Source organism: Dromaius novaehollandiae, chromosome 1, assembly GCF_036370855.1.
Source record: "Dromaius novaehollandiae isolate bDroNov1 chromosome 1, bDroNov1.hap1, whole genome shotgun sequence".
In the NCBI taxonomy this organism is placed as follows: Eukaryota; Metazoa; Chordata; class Aves; order Casuariiformes; family Dromaiidae; genus Dromaius; species Dromaius novaehollandiae.
This window is the reverse complement of record NC_088098.1, coordinates 65,821,756-65,843,027: the sequence shown is the minus strand read 5'-3', so window position 1 is coordinate 65,843,027 and position 21,272 is coordinate 65,821,756. Positions and strand designations below refer to the sequence as shown.

The window sequence follows — 21,272 nt, the reverse complement described above, 5'->3', positions numbered from 1 at the left end:
AGGAGCACGTGAGCATTTCACAAGGCTCGTGGGATAAATGGAAAAATTTATCTGGAGCTGCAAGTGAGCACGCTTGGGAGAAGACAGCTGCACCTATAGACCCCGAGTCCACAGGCATGCCGGAGGGCGACCTCAATGTTAAATCCTTTCTGAGCAAACCCAGGACTGTTAAGACTGCAAGTGTGTGTGTGTGCACGTGCGCATGCATGTATTTACAAACATATATATACATTATCTATGTGTGTGTGTGTATACACACACACACACACACACACACACACTTATTTATGTTTTTATGCTCAAGCCCAAAAGAAGAGGAGCCACTTGTGCTTTTATTTTTCAAGTCTCCAAAGTACATCAAATCTTGGCTGGGAAACTGTAAACAAAATCAAGCCAAAAAAACAAAAGCAAAACCAAACACTGATTCAGTAAAAGAGTCCCCATGTCAATCTGCACTTCCCGCAGGCAGGATGCCATGGCCCAAGTATGGAATTACTGTCATAGCATACTTCCCTATGCAGCTTAGTGCTGCCAATTTTGTTACAAGCTTCCCCTCTCTGCTCCCCTCAAAAAACCTAAGACAAAACGCACAAAAGCCCCAACCCTGAGAGAGTAAACATTGGATCAAAAGAAACATTAGGATAAGAAGTTGGAAATATCGGAGACAAAAATCTTTCAGTGATGCTCCGATACTGCTGGCACACACAGATAAGCCTTCTGAAAGTTCAGATGCCAAATAATTGCCTGGACCCACTAGCTAGAATACCTATCATGTTGACAGTGTTTTAAGTCTCTTGTTTCGTTTAATTTACAAAATGCAACGGTAGAGTAAATACTGGAACACTCTAAGTAAAACTGCTGGGAAGATGGTAAGCCTGATCTGTCTTGTCCGAGATAGTATATTGTTCTGTACTGGAGATTAAAACCAAGAACCCTGACAAAAGCAAAGGATGACAGAGAGCAGGAACATTAATAGACCTCCTTCACCTTCTACCCAAGAGACTTTCAGAGCAGTGTGAGGAGAAAAATGGAAAACAAGACCAGGAGAGCTCAACCCTTCCCTCAAAGACTATTTAAATAGGAGTATAATTATTCTCGTAGTTCCTTTTACGAAGTTAGCCAGTAAGAAAAATAATAGAAGTGATGCTTCTAGTTGGTAGAAGCTTTAAAAGCTGAAAAAGACTTGGATTCCCTCAGCAAGCATTAGGCAAATAATAGGCAATAATTGCCTTTGTAAGGTTCTCAGTAATAAGTGAAGAAAGATTTCTTGGGCACGTAATTCACAGTGCAGAAGAGAACTGTGTTTGGCCTGTGTGATCTCTCTAGTTAAAAAAAAAAGTCTCACCAGAACAGGCATTTTATCATGGACTTAATTTTATGGACCGAAGATATTTCACCTTATGGGCTGGCACCTTTTAAGTTCTGAATTGGCAAAAAGGCACCAGCTTGGTGTTGGGAGTCACTCAGGTGTTAATGAGAGCATTAATTGACAGATGGCATTCAAGATATTTTCCTCTCTCCAATGAAGACAGCTTCTTTGCAATAGCAGAGATCAGGAAAGCTTAATTCTTAACAAGCATACAATGCTTCAGCACAAAGGCAAACCCTCTAGAAGGTAATGGGAAGGATTCAGGGTTTGCTGGGATGACCTCAGTCAAACATCATTAGCAGGGTCAGGAGAAGCAAAGCCTATTTCAGATGAAAAAAATAACGTAACGGCCCCCATGATCAATCTATCATGGCTTGTCAGAAAGAGAAAGCATAGGCTGACCTTAGAAGCAATATGAGTTACTACTACCAGCCTGACCTTGAGCTCTCATGTAACAATGGAGACTTTTTTTTTTTTTTTTTTTTTACTGTATTAATGAGCTTTCTTATCTGAGGTGGGGGAGGAAGGCTTATGGACCAGCTTGTACTTTAGCTTCAAACAATTTACATTACTGAGAAACTAAGTCAGGCATGGTGCAGGGGAAAAAAAAGATACTATTCCCGTGGGGGAGAAAAAGGTTGGATAGATATATTCCCGATTTCCTTCCAAGCCCTCTGAGTGCAGCTTGCTCAGAAGACATGCAAGCCAACACAAAACATGTATTCCTCAGACCACAGGCCAACCCATCATCAGGGCAATCAGACTGGCAGAGACTCAAGGGCAACAAGTGCCTTGAAGGGCCTCTACTCAAAACACTTCATTTCAGCAGAGCAAAATGACTGGGGAGCTGGAGATCCAAGAATCATGCATGGCCTTAAGCTTTAACAGACACATTTTGCTTCCAATCCAACTAGCAGCTTCCTGCATTGCCTGCAGGGACAGACTTTAAGAATACCAGGAAGGGACAGTCTTGAGGAAAGGAATAACTCTTGGCCACACCAACCCGGTGACAGACCTCAGCAAGGATGGACCCTGGCAGAGCCCTTGTGATGGAGGAAATAAACACCTGGCCTCATCCTGCTCTTCAGTGCCCTCTTCTGACTCACACTTGGGGAATATTGGCTGATCTACAAGGAGCTGTGGACAAAAGAAGGATCATTTACGTTAATGGACCCTGAATGAGACCACAAAATGGGAAAAATAAAAAAATCAAACTAGGCTGATCAAAGCTGCAGTGTGAAGTCTCTCTTCCAGAATCTGAAAGAGAGCGGAAATTGCTGGAGTACAAGGCCGTTGTGAAGGCCTGTATAGGCACGCCTCTCATCCTCCACTCTTAACTAGAATTGGTTTTCTGAACGCAGATGCCACCCAAACCTACAACAGCTCTGCCCTGCGTGGCCATTCAGGAGCATTGACAGTGTAGGAAAGGAGAAAGAGGCTTCAAGAGTCTGAGTGCAGACTGCACAGAGCTCTGCGCACACTAGTCTGTCTTCATGCTTCTACACATGGGAAGATGTTCTTTCTACCTTACATCCATGGTTTTGCTTCAAACCATAAAAAAAAGATTTGGTTAGTAAATGGTAAATAGCAGCAGCTCTACCCTAAAACAGTCTCGTCTAACCCCAGGATTTGGCAGTCTGAAATATGAGTGATTAGATGTTTCCGCACCCCTGAAAGATACACCCACATTTTCCATAAAAGTAGAGAAAAGCAGGGTGAATTCAGCAAGCTAGCAATTCCTGTTCCCTGCCACCCACCCACCTGCCCCACAACACGCCTCCAGAGCTTGAATGTGGCACTGAGACAACATCCAAGAGCACACTGAACAGACCACATAGCAGGAGGAGACATTAGGGTAGTGGTGTAATTTAGGACCCTCCCTCCAACATGGCAACACAGAGGTAGGACAGGAGGTTCTCCAGCAGAAGGGCTGCTTGATCTTGCTAAGGAAATCTAATTTACACGGCTGGGTGCTAGAGAATCTACTGCCTTCCCAGCTGAGCTCTGAAACCATTCATATTCAGGAGAGGAAAGAAATAGCTGAGAGAACCAAGTTTGTCAGCAGCTAAGAATATTCCAGTCTTGCTCCTCATCTTCCTTCATCTTACCTCAAGCAATCTTCCATGCACTAAAAACTGGAGAAGCTGGAAGGGGAGCTGGCAGATATGCTGTATCCCACAGAGAAGTAGAATAGGAACAGCTATGGAGCGAGACAGTGTCTCCAGGGACACGGAGAGAATGGAGAGCTGATGTGGGCTGTCTAGTCTAATAAGGGATCACACCACAGGAGCATGTGCTGGCTTGACAGAAGCAAGTGCAGCCACTTAACCTGAATATGACAGCTGAAGTGGGAGTATTACTGTGCTACCCCCAAAAAAGGGGAGCACAAAGGAAGAAGGGGAAACCACAAGGGCACCACAGCTGCTCACCCTTCAGGGAGGCTCCAGTACTGCACATGGAGACTTCTCCCCACAGCCCTGACAGAAACGCTGAACAACCAAGGAAGTTTCCAGCTTGGGCTCTTCAAACCCTAGTAGGCCACACTAACCAATTCATGAATTGGATACGGACACCCTTTTGCCTGCCATGAGCCGATACTGGTTGCTCTACACCTTATACAGACTCCTTCTTCATACGAGAAGCACGAGGCTGCAGGTCCACTCTTCCAAAGAAAACAGTTGGAAGAACTGAACTCATCTCGTAAGTCAAAGCAGCAAAAGGCATGCTCTAACTTTCCTCAGCTGCCTAGCTGCCTATGGTCCACGCTTTTCCTGTGATTCTGCCTTTATCTAGCAACCACCCTCCACATGACAACTGCTGGGAGTCACTTGTCTGTTGTTTTGCTAAGAGAAGACAGAAAAGCAGCACAGATACTGAAGCAGATATAAAACTGTCCCATACTGGCCTGTTCTGAAAGGTTTTTCCCTTAGGCTGGCAAATGCCAGGGACAGGCGGGAGGGCTGAGATAAGTGGCTATTTGATCTTCTCTCCCCCATTCGCCCTGGATTTTTCACTGCTTTATGTTCACAAAATGCAGAGGCAGCTAATCAGTGCTCTGTGACCCCTGTTAATTGGGCTGTGTGAGAGAAAGGCGGCACCGGCAGGAGAAATCACACATACCTGTTACTTTGAACTGTCCTGTTGTTTTCCATCTCCCTGCTTGCAGGAGCTCCAAGCACCCTTCTGTGAGCCATGGCTGCTCTATTTTCATCACCATCCCCAGGACCAGCAGGAGAGGCCACGAGTGTTACCATTCAGTTGTGGTACCTCTAATACGTCAAGGTAGCAGGAGACAACAAAGAGGCACATTGTATCTCCACCCCAGCTTCTTCCACATGAGAAGGTGAATGCAATTTTTGTTGAAGGAAATGAATAACCTGAAGGCACCGATGGCCACTCCCCGCTGTCCTTATCTGCCTCTCTATTGCTCCCCTTCCCCCCCCAACTGCAGTACCAGGAACAAAGGAGCAGATGCCCGGCATCCATTTCCCCCTCTCAAGAGGGCAGCAGCCTATTTGGACAAGTAAGCCAGAGACAGAAACCAATTGGTGTGAAGAGGCAAACCACGAAAGAAAAGAGAGGTGGGATTTGCCAAGTCTGGTGGATTATGCAGTACCTGGAGGATGTGGAAGATGCATATGGTGAACTACAGGCACACTCGGCGATGGGCCATATTTGACTTTTACGTAGGAGCAAGGACTGCCTGCATATTTTTGTTGTTTGATTAGGGAGTGGGATGGGAAGAAAGAAGAATATGAGCAGCAATAAAACCAGAGCAGCCAGAAACATCCCAAACAACAGCTGAAGACATATAGTAGCATAGGAAGAGAAATTCCCTAGGAGCAGGAGAATGCATAAGATCACTGCCTAGACAGATTAAGAGAATATTAAAGGGATAAAAGAAAACTTAAAACATGACAGTTTCCTGTTTGTTTTTCACTGCCATCTCAACCTTTTTCTGTAACTCAGTGAGTCTCTGCACAGGCTCCAAGGGAAGATTTGTGCTCTCAATGTGCACAAGATTTTGGAGTTACAGTAAGGACAGAGAAACAGGACTCTCTCCCTTCTCCCCCCTCAACTACAGATGCTGCTTTTTGAGTGAAAACTGATAATGACCAATCAATAGTTTGGATAACTGGGTTAAAATGGAAAAAAACACAAAGTTTTCTAAAAGATCGTGAAACATCACACTGGTCAGCATACATTATTGCTATAGATATTTGTGAAAGCATGAAGTAAGGTAGAAATAGATGCACAGAAAAGAACATCTACCCTGAATGAATGCAAAAAGGAGATGAATTGAGACAGTTTTTTGAATTTTCTTTTTCCTTAGTTGCAACACCGCATTAATATCAGTTAATTAAGTGTAATTATGCTATATTCCATAGATATTGTTGGGAATGATTCAGGATGACCACGCTCCCCCAAAAATGCGCTTAAGCACGTTTGCCCAGCTTTGTCAACACACCAACCTCACAGTCACTCTGTACTTCACAGTTTATGCAATCTTACCTTTAGGATACTACCCTGAAACCATGAGTCAAAGGGCACAATAACAAATCAGTTGCCATCAGCGTGACGTACAACCCATGAGAGCGGCAAAGAATGGTTTAAACTCAAAGAGGAAACCAGCTCTGTAATCAGCCACTAGTATGCATGTTCCTACCATCATGCTGCAACATGCTCCACAACTCCGGCATGGAGGAAAGCAGATGATATTGCAGCTGTTTTTTCTTCTTGCCTAAAATTACAGACCGTATTTCCTTGAGATATGACTGAAATTCTAAAATACTGTGCATCTGGAAAAGATACAGGAATGTCCAGGAAACTCGTAGTAAGACAGTCTGTCACATATCCTGCCTGTCTGAACGGAAAGAAGACTTGAGAGCTTGTCAAGCATGAGGAGTTTCTGCTCCTTTATCAGAGAGTGAAGATCTGAGAGCAAAGATTCTTGGAAAAGAGCACTGGATATTATAAAATAACAGCTACCAAAAAAGTCTTCTAATATTTGACAGAGGAAGAATACAAGTCTTTGAATGACAGGATGCTCACTTTGGTGGACAGTCCATTAGTCATGGAGAAGGAGACAAGCTGCATGACCCAGCAGGGTCAGCTGCTCTTTTCCTGCCTTGAGGAATCAGTCTGTTAAGCCAAGGGAGCCCAAGAAAGAGGCAATATCAGTTACTGAAGCTTTGCCTAGAAAGAGAGGCAGAGCTAGTACCAGAACAGGGAGGTACCAGTGCTGATGCCATCACACATCATGTCCAAGGTGGAAAGGACCAAGGAAAGAAGTTATCTCATCCCAAGCCCCCATGATAAGTTAATCATAGAGTTGAAAACTTCTCTGTATAATGGCTGAGGAAAGTTTTGTATTAAGGTGATAGGTGATACTAAGTGTTATCTCAAGGGAGATGTATATGTCAGCTCTTACCACATGATGACATTGGTGACAGCAATCTTGGCTGTGGAAAATGACTTTCATTAAGCAATGAACTCCCTAGCATACTAATAAATAGGGCTGGAGAGCTGAGGAGTGTTGAAACCCAATCCATCCCTGTCCAATGAGATCTACCCCTGCACCTAGAGTGGGAATAAGAATTTTTCCCTGACGGTATGCTAAGATAAAGTAGTAAGAACCTCCTGAGACCCTAAGTGCAGAGTTTTCTGCAAGGCTCAAAATCAGAAGATGGGTAACAGAAGTTGCTGGCAAAGGCAGAATGGCAAGAGGCAGAACGGAGGTCCAGAGTCTCAGAGGCAGCACCAGGATGTGTACTGAAGGCACTGGAGCATACACTGGTCCCGAAGGACAGGAAGATAATGCCAAGGAGACATAGTTACGACCGATACTGAAGTTGGTGATATCAGTGCACAAGACAGAGGTACAGAGTAGGACAGCCAGCTGAAGAAAGAATGCATTAATCCATAGGGCACAGCTGGTCTCCTGGTAAAACATTAGATCACCTAGAGAAGATTAAGCAGTACTGATGCCAAATTGGAGACTTTACAGGCACATCAGCAGGCAGCAGTCTTGATGACACTGACAGACTTAATGGTATCAGTAAATTATGTCACTTTTTGGATGCAACTGAAGCAAAGAACCAAGGTTCTCCTCAGAACACATACTCATGAGGTAATAAATCTGAGACACAGCAGTTCCCAGGGCCTGTTTTAGAGCTTAAGGAGCAATTCTTGGGCCTCAAAACAAAAGTGTCTGACTTGGACCTTTCGGAGCACAACTTTACAAAGGGAGGTGCCTTCCTTTCTTAGAGAGGAGGCCAGAGTTTTTTCAGCCTCGTAAAGGAAGTCAGACAAAGGCAGGAGGGTCCCCAGGCGGGGCTGGGGTGGGGTGTGTGGGGGGTGAAATGTTGATCATGAAAGGCCTTGATCAGCAGGTGAGAGACTAACTCCTCCAGTGGTGGAGGCCTCCCAGCATGGATGGATGCCTCCCAGTGCTCCTCAGGAATTTGGAGTGATGCATTCTTCTCTGGGAAGTTCTTCCCCAAGGCTTATCAGACAGTGAGGATGGGAATCACTTATAAGCATAATGATCCCATAGCCAAGACAGTGAAGCCTGGGGGCTTCTCCATCGCTTCTGTGTCAAGTACCTTGGGCTTTGAATAACAAAAGGCAATCCCTTGAGGGATTAAAAAAAAAAAAAACCCAAAAAACCCCTGTGTTAGAGCTATTTATTAACTAACCCAAGAACTATTTACAGGTTATTAGATACAATAAAAAGGGAGAAAGAAGAATCTGGGTGCTTAAGATGGAAACAAGTATGTTGGGGAAAGCTAACTCTGTTGGGGGGGTGGGATTTGGGCAATCGTGGCATGGAGTGAGAGGCCTGGTAAGGTGCAGGCTGCTGCTACTGCCTTGAAGCGTGCTGCTAAGGGAGACCGATTCATGCACATTGCGTGTGTAGCAGGTACATACCCTTCTGGCCTGGAATAGACATGCAGTCCTTAAAGAAGGAAACTGCTGCCATGCAGACAAAATTACATGTGAGGATCACTGCTGCACACCCTGCTCTTGTCACTGTTTGCCTCTCTCCTCCTCTGCCTCAGTGCATATACTTTGACTTTCAACACATCCAGTTCTTTTCCTGGTTCTGTGTTGTGTGACCTTGACAACCAGCCACACACAGTGTATGAACAACAACAAACCACTCCAGAGGTGATGAAATAAAGACCAAGCTATGCCAGCCTGCATTTCACAATGGATGAACGCAGCCTCCTGGACGGTCCAGGACGAAGGACCTATGACTCTCACCTTCTAAACTGGCTTGATAAGACAGCAAAGGCCTTGGTCAATTCATGATGGCATTTCACTTCTCTCACAAGTTACCCCCACCTGCATGTGACCAGGCTTTAATCTGGGCTAGCTGTTTTTCACCCACGTGCTTCTTTCTTTCTATTACTGTTTTTGGATGGTGATGTTCTTTCTGAGAAGAAGCAGATCTACCCTACGAGTTAGAGGCAATCAACTTAAAGCCCCAAATACATACCTCATACTCTGTCAGAGCAAATAGGAGAGGTTCACTGTGCTCCACGTTCAGACTGGGAAAGGATCATTACTTACTATTCATTCCTGGATCCTTTAAGAACAAGTGAAGCCAACTTAATGCTGCATTGTTTATTCCTAGTGCCCATCAACAGAAAGCATACTCCCAATTCATAGCCATAAGGAAACACAACAGTATATGGCGCCATAAGCTCTTCTGATTGTTCAGGGGCTGTAGAGAGGACCTTAGGGCATTGCAGTGATGATGAGCACTGTGAGGAAGAAACTAGAGTTACTGTGTTAATGCTGATGGGGAAACAGGAGACAAGCATGTATTATGGCACAAATCCATATGAAACAAGTCCTCATTTGCCTCACTGTTCATGGAAAAATATGCTTCATATGGAAGAAAAAAGTCTCTTCTGAGGCAAAAAATACCTAGCCTGAGGTTGCCTTAAAGCAAAAAAAGCTTAGCAAGTTCATTACTTAGAACCCCACAGATTATGACTTTCTTGGGACAATGTAAAAAGAACAAGCTTTTACAGATACACTGTCCTAATAAGTCCCTTGAGGACTGGATTCAGAGCAGGTTTTTTCCTCTTCTTTTCTCCAAGGTTCCAACTACCTTTGTTTGCTGGTTGAACCAGAAGGGAACTGAGGAAGGATGGAAGGTAAAATGAGATAAAACAGAAAGTATGCATGATTGAGTATAGAGATTGATATGACACACCAAATCATTGTAGCAGCTTAGCAGCTGGCCAGCACCCAGCCCGGCTGTTCATCAAGCTCACTGGAGCTAAAGAGTCTCCAAGAAAATAATTTCTGAACTTCTACAATATTCCCGGGCCAAAGTTCAGTTTCAGAATCTGGCTAAGTTTCTGGAGGTGGCCTGCAAAAATAACTGTGCAGGAACAGAAATCCTGCATAGTGGTTTGGACCATCACTATTTTGAAATGCAAGGCTCAAAAATCAGGGCAAAAGTTTTACATGGAGAGGACTCATGCATCCTGCCCCTCTCTCCCCAGTGTTCTTTATCTTCTTCCTTTTGTCTAAACGGAAGATGTTTTCACTTGCTTTCTCAACTGTTTTCTTCATTATTGCTTTCTTCCTCCTCTTTGGAGTATCTGATTTGCAAAATCAAGAGCTCAAAATACAGCTGTCCATTTCATATTTCAAATTCTGACAGCAGCAAGATGACATCATTGCAGTCTCCAAGACCCTTCATTTACTCTGCTTTATTCATCCTTTCAAGATTAGCCACCTCTTCCGCCCTGTCAATGTTTTGCATAACTTCCTCTCTCCAGTTATCCAATCTATTTGTCTCTCATCCATCTGCCCTGGCAATAACAGCACAGCTTTCACACTCTCTGTCTGTTCTTCCACTATTTGCATTCCTCATTCACTACCACACACGTATGGAATGGTACTTCCAGAATGTGCTACCAACTTTTCCTCAAATTCTTCTTTAAAGATTCATTTTATCCATCTGAGAGTCAAAGACATTTACTTAGCTTTATTTATACTTGAACTCTATAATTTTATTCCACTGTGCTACTCATTAATCTCTGAATGACCGTGTTATTTTACTGCTGTAATCTCATCCTTCCTTCCCCAACACCTGCCAGCTGCCTCATTTTCACTTTTTACCCTTTAAAAGGCTCACCATGCATGGCTTGGTTATTATTATAATAAATATTAATATTCGATTCAAGATGAGCAAAGTAGTCACTTCATCTCCCTTGCCCCCTCAAGATACCTCCTGCACTGATGATACTGGGTTGATTCCAGAGGCCATACACCAATCTCTGTGATGTATGCAAGACAGCACTTGTTATAAGTCAGACTGTAAATAATGCTGATCTTGTTGATATTCACTTGGCATTCATGAATACGATCCAGAGTTAGCAAGGTGATATGTGACTGAGCCATTGGAATAGTTGTTATAACCAAGGTCACTGGCACAATTGTAAGTGGCGGCTGTTAAACTCTTTCCCAAAGGTGCTGTTCCCCAGGTGTGCTTTGACTGAGCTTACAGTACCTGCCCCAGATGTTATGCACTGACTGAACTGTTGAATCCCTTCAGATTGTCATACTACCTTAGTTTAGTTATTTCCACAGCTTGGTTCATTACAGTATCTATGAGACTGAAAACTTGGCATTGGTTTGCTAGCTATCCCAGCTGACCTGCAACTTTATTCCCTAGGTAAGACCACAATAAAGCAGTTCTTGAAAGGATACAGCTCACATAGTCATGTGCAGAAGGGCAATTTTAAAACTTTAAGCATTTTATTGTGGACGCTTTCCCAAAACATGAGGCCTGAGTAACCCCCAAATTGCGCTTTAAAGACACAGTCCATGCAGAATAAAGAACAAAGATGAATGAGCATGACAAAGCAGAAGCAAGAAGTGAAATACTTGGAGCTATTAAACATAGTCCTCAAAAACAGCCATTCTGCCCCAATGGGTTAGAAGATTTCAGATTCTCTCTTATCTCTTTTGGACAAGAGCTAAAATAAGCGACTAGAGAACAAGCATTAAAAAATAACCAGAGCAGAGGCTGTATTCTTAACTGGCAATTCAACAGGCAGGGAATATAGTTCTTCAGAGACCATACTGGGAGTATTTCTCAATGCCATAATGAAGGACATGAGAAAAATAATTAAGACAATCTTGGGGGGGAGGGAGGAGCGAAGAAAATGTCCTCCTATCACCCATATTAGAACAAAAAAGACAGGTGCAAACAACAGGCCAAAGATTCCAAGGTTATTTTACAGATCCTGAAAGAGCTGAAGGCAGGGACAAAAGAGATGATGTACCCAGGGAAAAAGAAATGCCAAGGCATTAAGTGAAGAAATAATAATAAAAAAAGTTGAGGTTCCTAAGCCAGCAAATGCCTTCTGTGACGCCTGGGAAGTCAATTAGATCGTTTCTAGCTAGAGCGATGCACCAATCTCTTGGGATAAAAGAAAAAGGGAAAAAAGAAAAGAGTCTCATGGGGCATAGACGAGAGCAGAGATACTGTTTTTGTTCCTCCTCACTTTCTGGCACCTTTGTCCACCTTGAATAAATAAAAAGTGAAAGAAGTTGTAAGAAAAAGTGATTAAAATGTTTTTCAAGACACAATAACATACAGCTCCTGAAGAAAAATACGATAAAGTCATTGAAACTTGTTATGCCATCACATGAAAAAAGTAGTAAGTACGCAATAACAGAGCAGGGAAGAATGAGTTTCGCCTAAAGAAATGTGGAACAGCAGGAGCTCTTCTGGATTATTTTAGTTGAATGTACCCATCTATGTCACACCATCACTTCTTACTTAAAAACAGCTGCAGAAGGCTCCTGCTGTGGCCTTTGCTGTTAGCTGCAGCTCTGATCTTCCTGTCTTGATACAAGTCATCAAGTCGCATTTCCTGTTGGAATTAAAGTGGCAGCCCCTAGGGATTATGCAGCTGCCCAATTTATATCAGAGCAGATTCTGAAGCGAGCACGAGTATTTTTTCAAACTGCTTTAATTTTTTTTGCATGTACTCCATATTCTATTAAGAATTTTCTCCCTTGTTACCCCTCACTTTCCAGGCAGTCACATTTTGAAACCATTAAAAGAAAACAGACATTTCAAGGTCTTTGCACAAAACCTTGTGGCAGGAAAAATATATGGGTAAGCTTGTTGGCACTAAACCAAACCATGCCTATAACATAAAACTGATCACAAAAAAAATCTTCAAGGATATTAGTTATTACATTGTTAGTAGTTATATGGTATGCATGGTATATAATACTAAGAATGGTATTTACTTGGATCAGAACAAAAAGAGGAAAGAACAGAGAAACTGCTGTGGCCAAGTGCTCTAACCACCCAGTGCCAGACAAGACCATCACAAAATGAAGACTACCAGATCACAGAGATGCAGACCACCACCTTTATTGTTCTCTTCTTCTACAACGCTTAACACAATGAGATCTAGGTCGATGAATGGTGCTCCTAACCGCTGTGGTTATGATAAACAACAATTTGGAGACAGTCATGTGGTATCCCATTAAGTTATCTTGGTAGTTAAACACAAATATCCATAACTCAAAGTGCTAAATTTACAGTCAAGACTCCTTAACCACCCAACAAGGCAAAAAACAATTTCTCTTTTGTATTTAATTCCTTTTAAAAAAGTCTGCCATAAAGAGTATCAAAACCAAGGCAAAGTTGCAAACCACACTGCTCTACCTGAAAATCAAGAATCATGGAACTCTACAAAATTAATAATCTTATTTTTCTCAAATACCAATAAGCACATCAAACTAGAGCATGTTAAATTGTGTATTAGAAGGGCTCTCAGCTAGGTTCCATTTCCCAAATTACTGGAGAGCACATTATAATTAGCAAAGGTATGTGACAGTTTTATACCCCTTTATGATGCATGATTAAAGCCAGGCAACCCAGCTCAGTCGTAAGTTCTGCATGCCATCAAAACAGATGTGACAAGAACTACAACCTACTCCCAGACAGACTGTGAGAAAGCATAGACAGATAACATTTTGGCCATCAAAGAGGTAAGACACTGTACAAAACTAATAAAATCTCAAAACTCTTCTGAGAGGTAGGCAAACTATAGTTTACATGAAGTTTATATTCAGTGTCCTGTGATTGGGCCACAGAGCTCCAGCGCAAGAACAAGGATGAGAACAGCTACCTTCCCCTCTGAGGTACAACTGGGAGCAAAGTTTATAGCCTCAAGATTAACAGCCCAGGCTCGGCATAAGAAAGCAGATCACAAATGGCTGTAGAAGTTGCTGTAGGAATGTCACTGCTGTAGCTGTGATAGTCCAAGAAACTGCTGACATTTTCCATGCAAGACAGATACCTTCAACCTGCCTGCAACAGAACACTAAGGAGCCCTGGCCCATCATAAGAAGCCGGCTCTAAACTGATCTTCCACAAAAATTGTGCCTCTCCTATATGCACATCTCTGACCACTGAACAGTCAAGCAAAAATCAATTAGAGGTTCAACTTCTTACCATTAATGAGGGATAAATTAAGAACAGCAGGAAAGCTGTGCATCAGCAAAGGCCTATGCTGCTTGAAATCAGGCTAGAGGGAACACATATTAGAAATAGGAACAATGAGAATACTAGCTTTCAAAAACACATTTATTTTGGATGAATGTTTCATGGCTGGTTCTGTAAGCAAGAAACAAATGGCGGGGGAAGTTTGTTTCTGAGAAATCTATCCAAGCCATCATTTTTATCCACACTCATCTACAGATTTCCATATCTAGACTAACTCTTGATGCTTCTTCCTTTGTGCCATCCCCCTGCATGTAGCACCATTCTGTTTCCAGCTAGCCTCCCTATTGCTTCCTCTGCAATACTTAAGAACCCACCTACCTAAAATCCCAGCATCTACGGACAGTTTGCTTGATTTATCCCTTCAGCCATTTGCACCACACAGTTCCTGCTGTGCTGTTCTCCCTATTTCCTCCGCAGAAAATACTTTTCTTCTCATTGCCCTACCCATGAGTTAGTCCCCCTATACAGTAGCCACTGCTTAGGTGGCCACAGTTTTCACTGTCCAGTCATCCATTTCTCCTTCAGGCACCTCATGCTTTCCCTAGCACCACCCTTCAGGTGAGGTGTAAGTTCTCGCAACTTCACTGCTTGACTTTGTCCTCCTCCAGTTCCTACAGCACCTCTCGAAAATGCATGGGCATACCATTAACAGCGACATAGGTACCAACCCATGCTGTATATGCATCCTGACTACACTACACAAAAATGCATCTGTGTTACCCTCCCTTCCTTCTGTAATGACATTACTTCCTTCCGTCTTTTACATCTCAGTGCTAATCAAGATGGTATTTACACAGGCACAGACTGGGACCTACACACACCACTGAGTAACTGCACATTGTGGAGCTGCCAGGTGAGTCATATAACTGTGCATGAGTGTATACGCATGCCTACATGTGTAAACTTCCCCAACAGACAACTTGCCAATGCCTAATGACTCACCCATGATTCATTCCTGATCTTTTTTAAATTAAAACAGCTGAGAAATAGAGGCAATTAAACAGTGCAACTGCTAGGCGGACACTCTTAGATCTGTTTAGGAGAACCTCAGGATGTAGGATCTATTACACTTGTGAGCCACCTCTTGTCTGGGCACCAAAATGCTCAAGCCATTGAAAACTAAACCACACAGTACAGAGAAAAATAGATGCGCAGTAACAAGTCTTCCACTGCTTCTACTAGGATGACTTGGTTAAGGTGGGCAAAACATTTAAACCACTACTTTTTGGTGTTTCTGTGTGAAGAAATAAATTGGCTACATATTTATAAGCAGGATGGTATTGCTCTGTGGATATTTAGATAAAGGAGGTATATACGACTGCAGTCACTTTACAATCAAACTTCTCATCACATCAGTTTCATTCAGAGATAGTAAATGCAGTGTAGCTGCCTGGTTCCTGACACCTGCACATGCTGAATGTTAATCCAGAAATGCAAGAGAACCCATTTAAATGACAAATATACAGACATACACAAACACACACACATGTATAGAGTTTGTTTGGTTGAACAACATCACTTAATTAGAAATATAGCCTTCAGTGCAAGCACTATGGTTATGCCAACACACCAGCCTAAACCTCTGCACAACAGGGGAATCTTAGAGAGCAGGACTGCTTAACACCTCCTCTAAGCAACAGTAACAGTTACCAAGATGTCTCCATCTCCACAATTATGCTTTGCTATTAGCAGGGTTCACAAGAGAAGGACAAATAAAAAGCACCACAATGAGCTTTCGTTATCACTGGGAGCACATTGCACTGTGTGAGCAGCAGTCCTCTAGAATGATGTTTTACAGATGTTTCAGTTTGGGAGGCTACTTAGGTGGACACTAACAAAGTGCTTCTGGGTACTGAAACTTCAGGAGAACATTTGAAAGTCCTTTCCAACATCTTACAACTCAACTGATTCAATTGCTCCTCTTATTCCCAAGAAAATAATTACATTATTTGTTACCACTCCTGCTGCCCAGCATGTCCCTCTGTAAAGCAGTCAGATCTTCCATGCAGGTAAGGTGGCTGCAGAGCAGCAATTTTTATTCTATGCAACTCACATAAAAATGTTGAAGACATATGTGATGATTTAAATGCTTACTGTGATGCCACTAAATTGATCACATAGACTGCAGAGCATAACAGCAGATGTGAATGTTCTCTATACGCGTTAGTGCTACAGCAGAGTACTAGATTTGCATGGGATCTGAACACCATGTTTTCTTCCACAGACGTTTGCTTAACAACAGGTCTGTAAAACTAAAAGCCCGCAACTCAGTCAGAGGGGAGCTGGAATTCCCTTCCACTTAGTGAAGAATTTGGCCTGATTGCTGGTGACTGCCGATCCCTTCCATGTCATCACTCTGAAGCTGTGAAACATCCCTGCGACTGTGTTAATTAGCTCCCCTCGCAAAGCGCTTAAAACCATAGAGTGAGGTTACTCACGTGATATCCCTGCGCTGATAGCAACCTTGAAGAAGGCAAGCGATCAGGTCACTGATAAACTCCACATCATCCCTGTGAAGAGCAGCTTCCAGTTCCTAATGAGCAGAAAGGAGAGAAAAAAAAATTCCAACCATCAAACTAATTCCTCAAAATACCCTGTTAGCTAACTAGGACAGAAAGACCCAAGCAGCCTAAAGTACCTGACAGCAGCAGAACATCACTGGGTCCGCCACACCCTTCTCATTATTAAAAATAGTAATATAAAAATATTAAATTTGAAACTGTTTCTTCTTCCTTTTACTTTTAACTCACCCACCCTCAGATTCCGCTAAAATTGCCTCCTCTTACCTCTTCATCACAAAAGTTTATGGAAAGACCTTGAAAGGCTTTTTACTGAACAACAGTCTCCAGCTAGAAGACTAATGCTTTTGTCTGGAAACAGAAAAATAGGGTTTGGTGGGGTTGAGATACTACAGTTTAATAAGAAACCCATGACCTTTCCTATGTTCAGCTGATGGGCAGGAATTAAGAGTTTCAGTCTGCTTTTTTGTTCTCCATTCACTAACAGCGGTAGTGGTGAGGTCATTTAAAAGACTCGCTCAGAAAGTGTGGCCCAAAAAGCCACTCAGGCAGAGAAGTAGCAATTTCAGATGGTAGCCAGAAAATGGTGAAAAAGCTAGAGAGCAAATGCCTCAACTCCCCCCCCCCCCCCCAATTCCCCCAGGAATTTTGATTTTCTTCATTTTTTTCACTAGGAGAGAGAGACAAGATAGAGCGATGTCAGGCCACATGACCTGACCCAAGATCTCAACCCTTGACAGAACAGTGGAGAGTATCACAGCTTATTTCAGGATCCATAAAAAGGATAAACTTCCAAACATTAGTAGTTAATACATATCTTGCACATGTTGTGAGAAAGTATCTGTCTTTCGACTGGCAATTTCAAGCTTTATTTTCAAAATGTTACTAGGTTAACTGAAGATAAGTTGTGTTTATAAGCTAGAAAATCACTCACAGCAAGAAAATCCACTTTCCATATGAGTGATCATCGCAGTATACAGCAGTTAACAAGATTTAATATGGATAGATAACATAGCCATAAGAACCTATTTTTTTTGGGTTTCAAAGTAAATAATGGATTGAATACAAATTCCTACTTGAATGTTACTCAACAGACTGTTATACAAATGGCTAAGCTAATGGCTAGAGAATAAAGGTTAATGGCCAGAGAATAAAGGATAAACGTTTTGGCACTTACCCAATAAAGAAGAGAAAGTGCTTTTTTATTAGACTGCGGTAACTGCAGTAATAAAGTTATTGATAATAGATTGCATATTAAATGCTGCTTGTAGTATTTTATTGGAAAGGTATTAATGGCATATTTTCATTATCAACACTACTCTTATTTATTTCTTGCATGGTTATCCAGAGAGCTTCATAAGCAGAAGCCTGACACCTGCCCTGTGAAGTATACATTAAAAACATTTGTTATATGTGGAAACTGAGGCAAAGAAAGGCAGCCAAAGCCTGACATGGTGACCGTACTGCAGAACTAGGAAAAGTCCCAATAATCTCTGTGCTGGCCTCTAGCTGACTACCTTGCTTAATGGTAAGTTAATACAAAAACTAGAGTTATCGCTTGCCATATCTTGGAGGGAGTGATAACATCACTATATAAAAAGTAATAGTTAATAACAGTAATAGGTCATGAGATACATAAAACTGAATTCACTCAGTAAGCAGCTAATATTTTGCAGGTGTTGACTTGCTTAATTTTTAAAGGACTTTAGTGGTCATCTACCTGATGTGATGCTTTTCAGGTAAGTTACCACAGTGAACTTGCAGCTGGTGAAAAATGACACGTTAGGACCCAGAATAAAGGGGGAAAAAAGTGAGACTCTGACTTGGGGTATCCTTCCCCCCACCCTGCATTCAGCCTCTCCCTTTCCCTCATCCCCTGTATCCTGGTATCCTCGTGCGTTAAAGCCATCAGTCAACAGCCTGCCCTCGCTTGGATGTGACAGCCTTTTGTATGAAGGAATATTTAAATTGCTTCCCATGAGCCTTTTCAGCCTGCTGTTTGACTAACGCTCATTAAACAGTGGCCACAACCCGCCAAGATAGCCCGGTATCTGCCAGGATTGTTTTCCAAGCCCAGGGGTGACCTTTTATGTTTTCGGAGTTCACAGGTTGCTCGTGGAGGAGATACAGGGGATTCCTCGGGCGCTGGGCAAGGTGCCGGCCCGCGAGCAGGACGGACGCGCAGGGTCGTGCCAACCTGCCTCTCCCCACATACTTGGTGCAGGACTTTCCCACCTCCCTCGCTCCCTCCTAGACCCACAAGGTGCACCCGTAAGTTGAGTCGCTGCAGTAGCCCAGGGGCATGCTGAGCTATGGGGCGCTCTCTCACATCAGGATGAGCAAGCACAGGCATTGCATGGGGCTAACGAAGGCCCATCGTTAGTGGGTGCGAGGTTGTCAGGCCCTCTGTAGACCCGTATTTGCAACCCGCTCCCCAGTGCTGCTGGTGCATGCGTGCAGTCCCTGCCATCCATCGCACTCAGTGTCAAGGCTATGTTTAAGGCACAATCCAAGTGTTGTTGTGATTATTTGCCTTGAAAAACGATACCAGCACTTTACCCTATAAAGTTCTTGCCCACTTCTTTTCCGTTGCTGCCTGGAATAGGACAAGAGCAGTGAGAGGTGGTTTAGCTTCCCCATGATGGGTCTGTTGGCCCTGTCTAGCCTAACATGACAGTTTTCTATCCAGGCAGATTCTCTGGCTTTCTGCTCCCAAACATCTAAATCCTCGAGGTCCACAATTTTCTATCCAGGCAGATTGCCTGGCTTTCTGCCCCAAAACATCTAAATGCTGGAGTTTTCCCACACCATGCCTGGGGCGCCATGGGAGACGTGGAAGAGGCAGGTATTAGGAGGACAAGACGCACATTTTAACATCTCGGGACCACGAACAAAGAATTAGGATCCTCTTGTGTTTCCACCGCATCCTCCAACACACATTTTTAAGAAGGGAAGAAGAATCCTTGCTTCTCCGAGCCTCATGCCGCGGCCTGCGAAGCCGCGCGGCACTTGAGTGAAGGGCGCGTTGGAGCAGAGAGGCGCCGGAGCGGCACGTGCCACGAGATGCTCCTAGGAGAAATGCCACAATCCAAAAAAAGGGGGGGAAAAAAAAAAAGGCAGCCTGTTTCTCACAGCAAGCGCTGCCCCTGGGCGCCCGCTGCCGCGCGCCCCGGTCCGGGTAGGGCGCCGTGCACCTCCTCGGCGGCCTCGCCGCCACCATCCCCCCCCCACGCCTGCAACCCTTTTGTTTTTCCCCCTTTCTCTTTGAGCACTGAGCTGTGAGCGCAGAAATCTGAACCTTGCCAAAACGCTTTGGGGACAACAGAAAGGAAACAGAAGAGGCAGCAAATCAGCAGAGGAAAGCGGGGAGGCGGGGGACACATCTCCTCCTCCTCCTCCTCCTGTAGCTGGAGAGAGCAACAGACAGGAGAAAAGCAGGATTCTCCCCCTCTCCAGCTGGCGTCACACCTCATTAGGGAAAAGCCTGTTTAACGTCTTTCCCTGCCCCCAGCCCCGGACTAAATCCCCTCTGAGTCCTGCAATGGCTGTTGGGAAGCAGTGCGCGGTGGCGTGGATGGAGAAGGGGCGTGGATGGAGAAGGGGCGACCACCTCGCCCAGCAGGAGTGCTGGCCCGCAGCAGGGCTGGCCAGCCCGGGCCAGGGGGCACCCACCGGCCCCACCACGCTCCCGGCGAAAATAGCCGGCATGGAAGCGCTGGGACGCCCCATGCCGGAAAAGTGGGCGATTATTGTTAACCATTTCAGTGCACCGCTGAAGGCGATAAAGGCTCGAGTCGGAAATGAGCGCTGCTCAACTACTCCCACAAAACAACTGTGAATATATATTAAACCCCGCTATTACTTGCAACTCTTTGCAAATGCTACTTCACTACTCCGTGACAGCACACAAGTGCACAGCTGGTGCCCAAGCCCCGAAGCATGCAACTTTTTAGTATCTGCCCAGATTTTTGAGAGAAAAGACTATCAGCTCACCAGGGAAAAGCAAAAAAATGAGTCCACAAACATGACAGCAAAGATGAAACAAATTGCCGACATCAGTGCAAAGATAATGAAGGAAACACAGGGGTATCGTTGTACACAGTGGCTTTTTCAAATACGGAAACTCATAGGTCAGCCACCAGCAAGCTATCTGCTTGGACGGCGGCACCACCAGGTTTGGGGCCCTCCTTTAACAAGGTGGCCTACAAACCAGCGGATGAGCCCAGCAGGTGCGAGGGCAGTGCGTGGGCAGGCTGCGCTGCTGAGGTATGAGACTGCAGCACCAGGGCTTCCTCAGTGCCGCAAAGCTGAATCACGTATAACCGACGGTGATGGACATAACCAGTTTAAGCACAGCTAAGCCCTGTCCAAGTTAGCCATCAGTCTAATAACCCAATCCCTTCAGCTCTATTTCTATACTGCGGCTGTTAGCAGCTTTCCATTGCGATACTCTGAAGTGACTCAACAGGCTTTGGCAGAGGATTTTAGGAGAACGCTGAGAGCTACTGGTGGGCCGTGCTGAGCCAGCCCCAACCCATCGGTGGAAATTTCAATGCTGTCACTAAATTCAGGACATTCTTTTCCACTCCTAGATAACGATAATAATGATAAAAGATACTTGGGCAGGAGTCTGGCAAATTCATGCCTTCTGGAAAGCTAAAGAGAAATACAGTTCACTTAGATGGGGCAGGAAGACATGAAGATAACCACAGCTCTGAAATACTTCCAAAAAACCACCATTTATCCTAGTGCTTCCTGATGCTGGTGCATGTGCTTCCCGTCTCTGGCTAAGAGCTCCCGCTCCCCCCTCTGTTAAATATCCAGC

At 44.0% G+C, this 21,272-nt stretch overlaps 1 protein-coding gene across 2 annotated transcripts in view; it reads right to left on the bottom strand.

Moving 5' to 3' along the window:
• LOC112993359 (chromatin remodeling regulator CECR2) overlaps positions 1–21,272 on the bottom strand; it is a 106,902-nt gene that overhangs the window by 39,004 nt on the left and 46,626 nt on the right. For both annotated transcript variants that reach the window (XM_064515228.1, XM_064515234.1), the window contains exon 2: positions 16,367–16,461. In XM_064515228.1, coding sequence (XP_064371298.1) covers positions 16,367–16,461 — 95 coding nt within the window. The remainder of the gene's footprint in view (positions 1–16,366; positions 16,462–21,272) is intronic.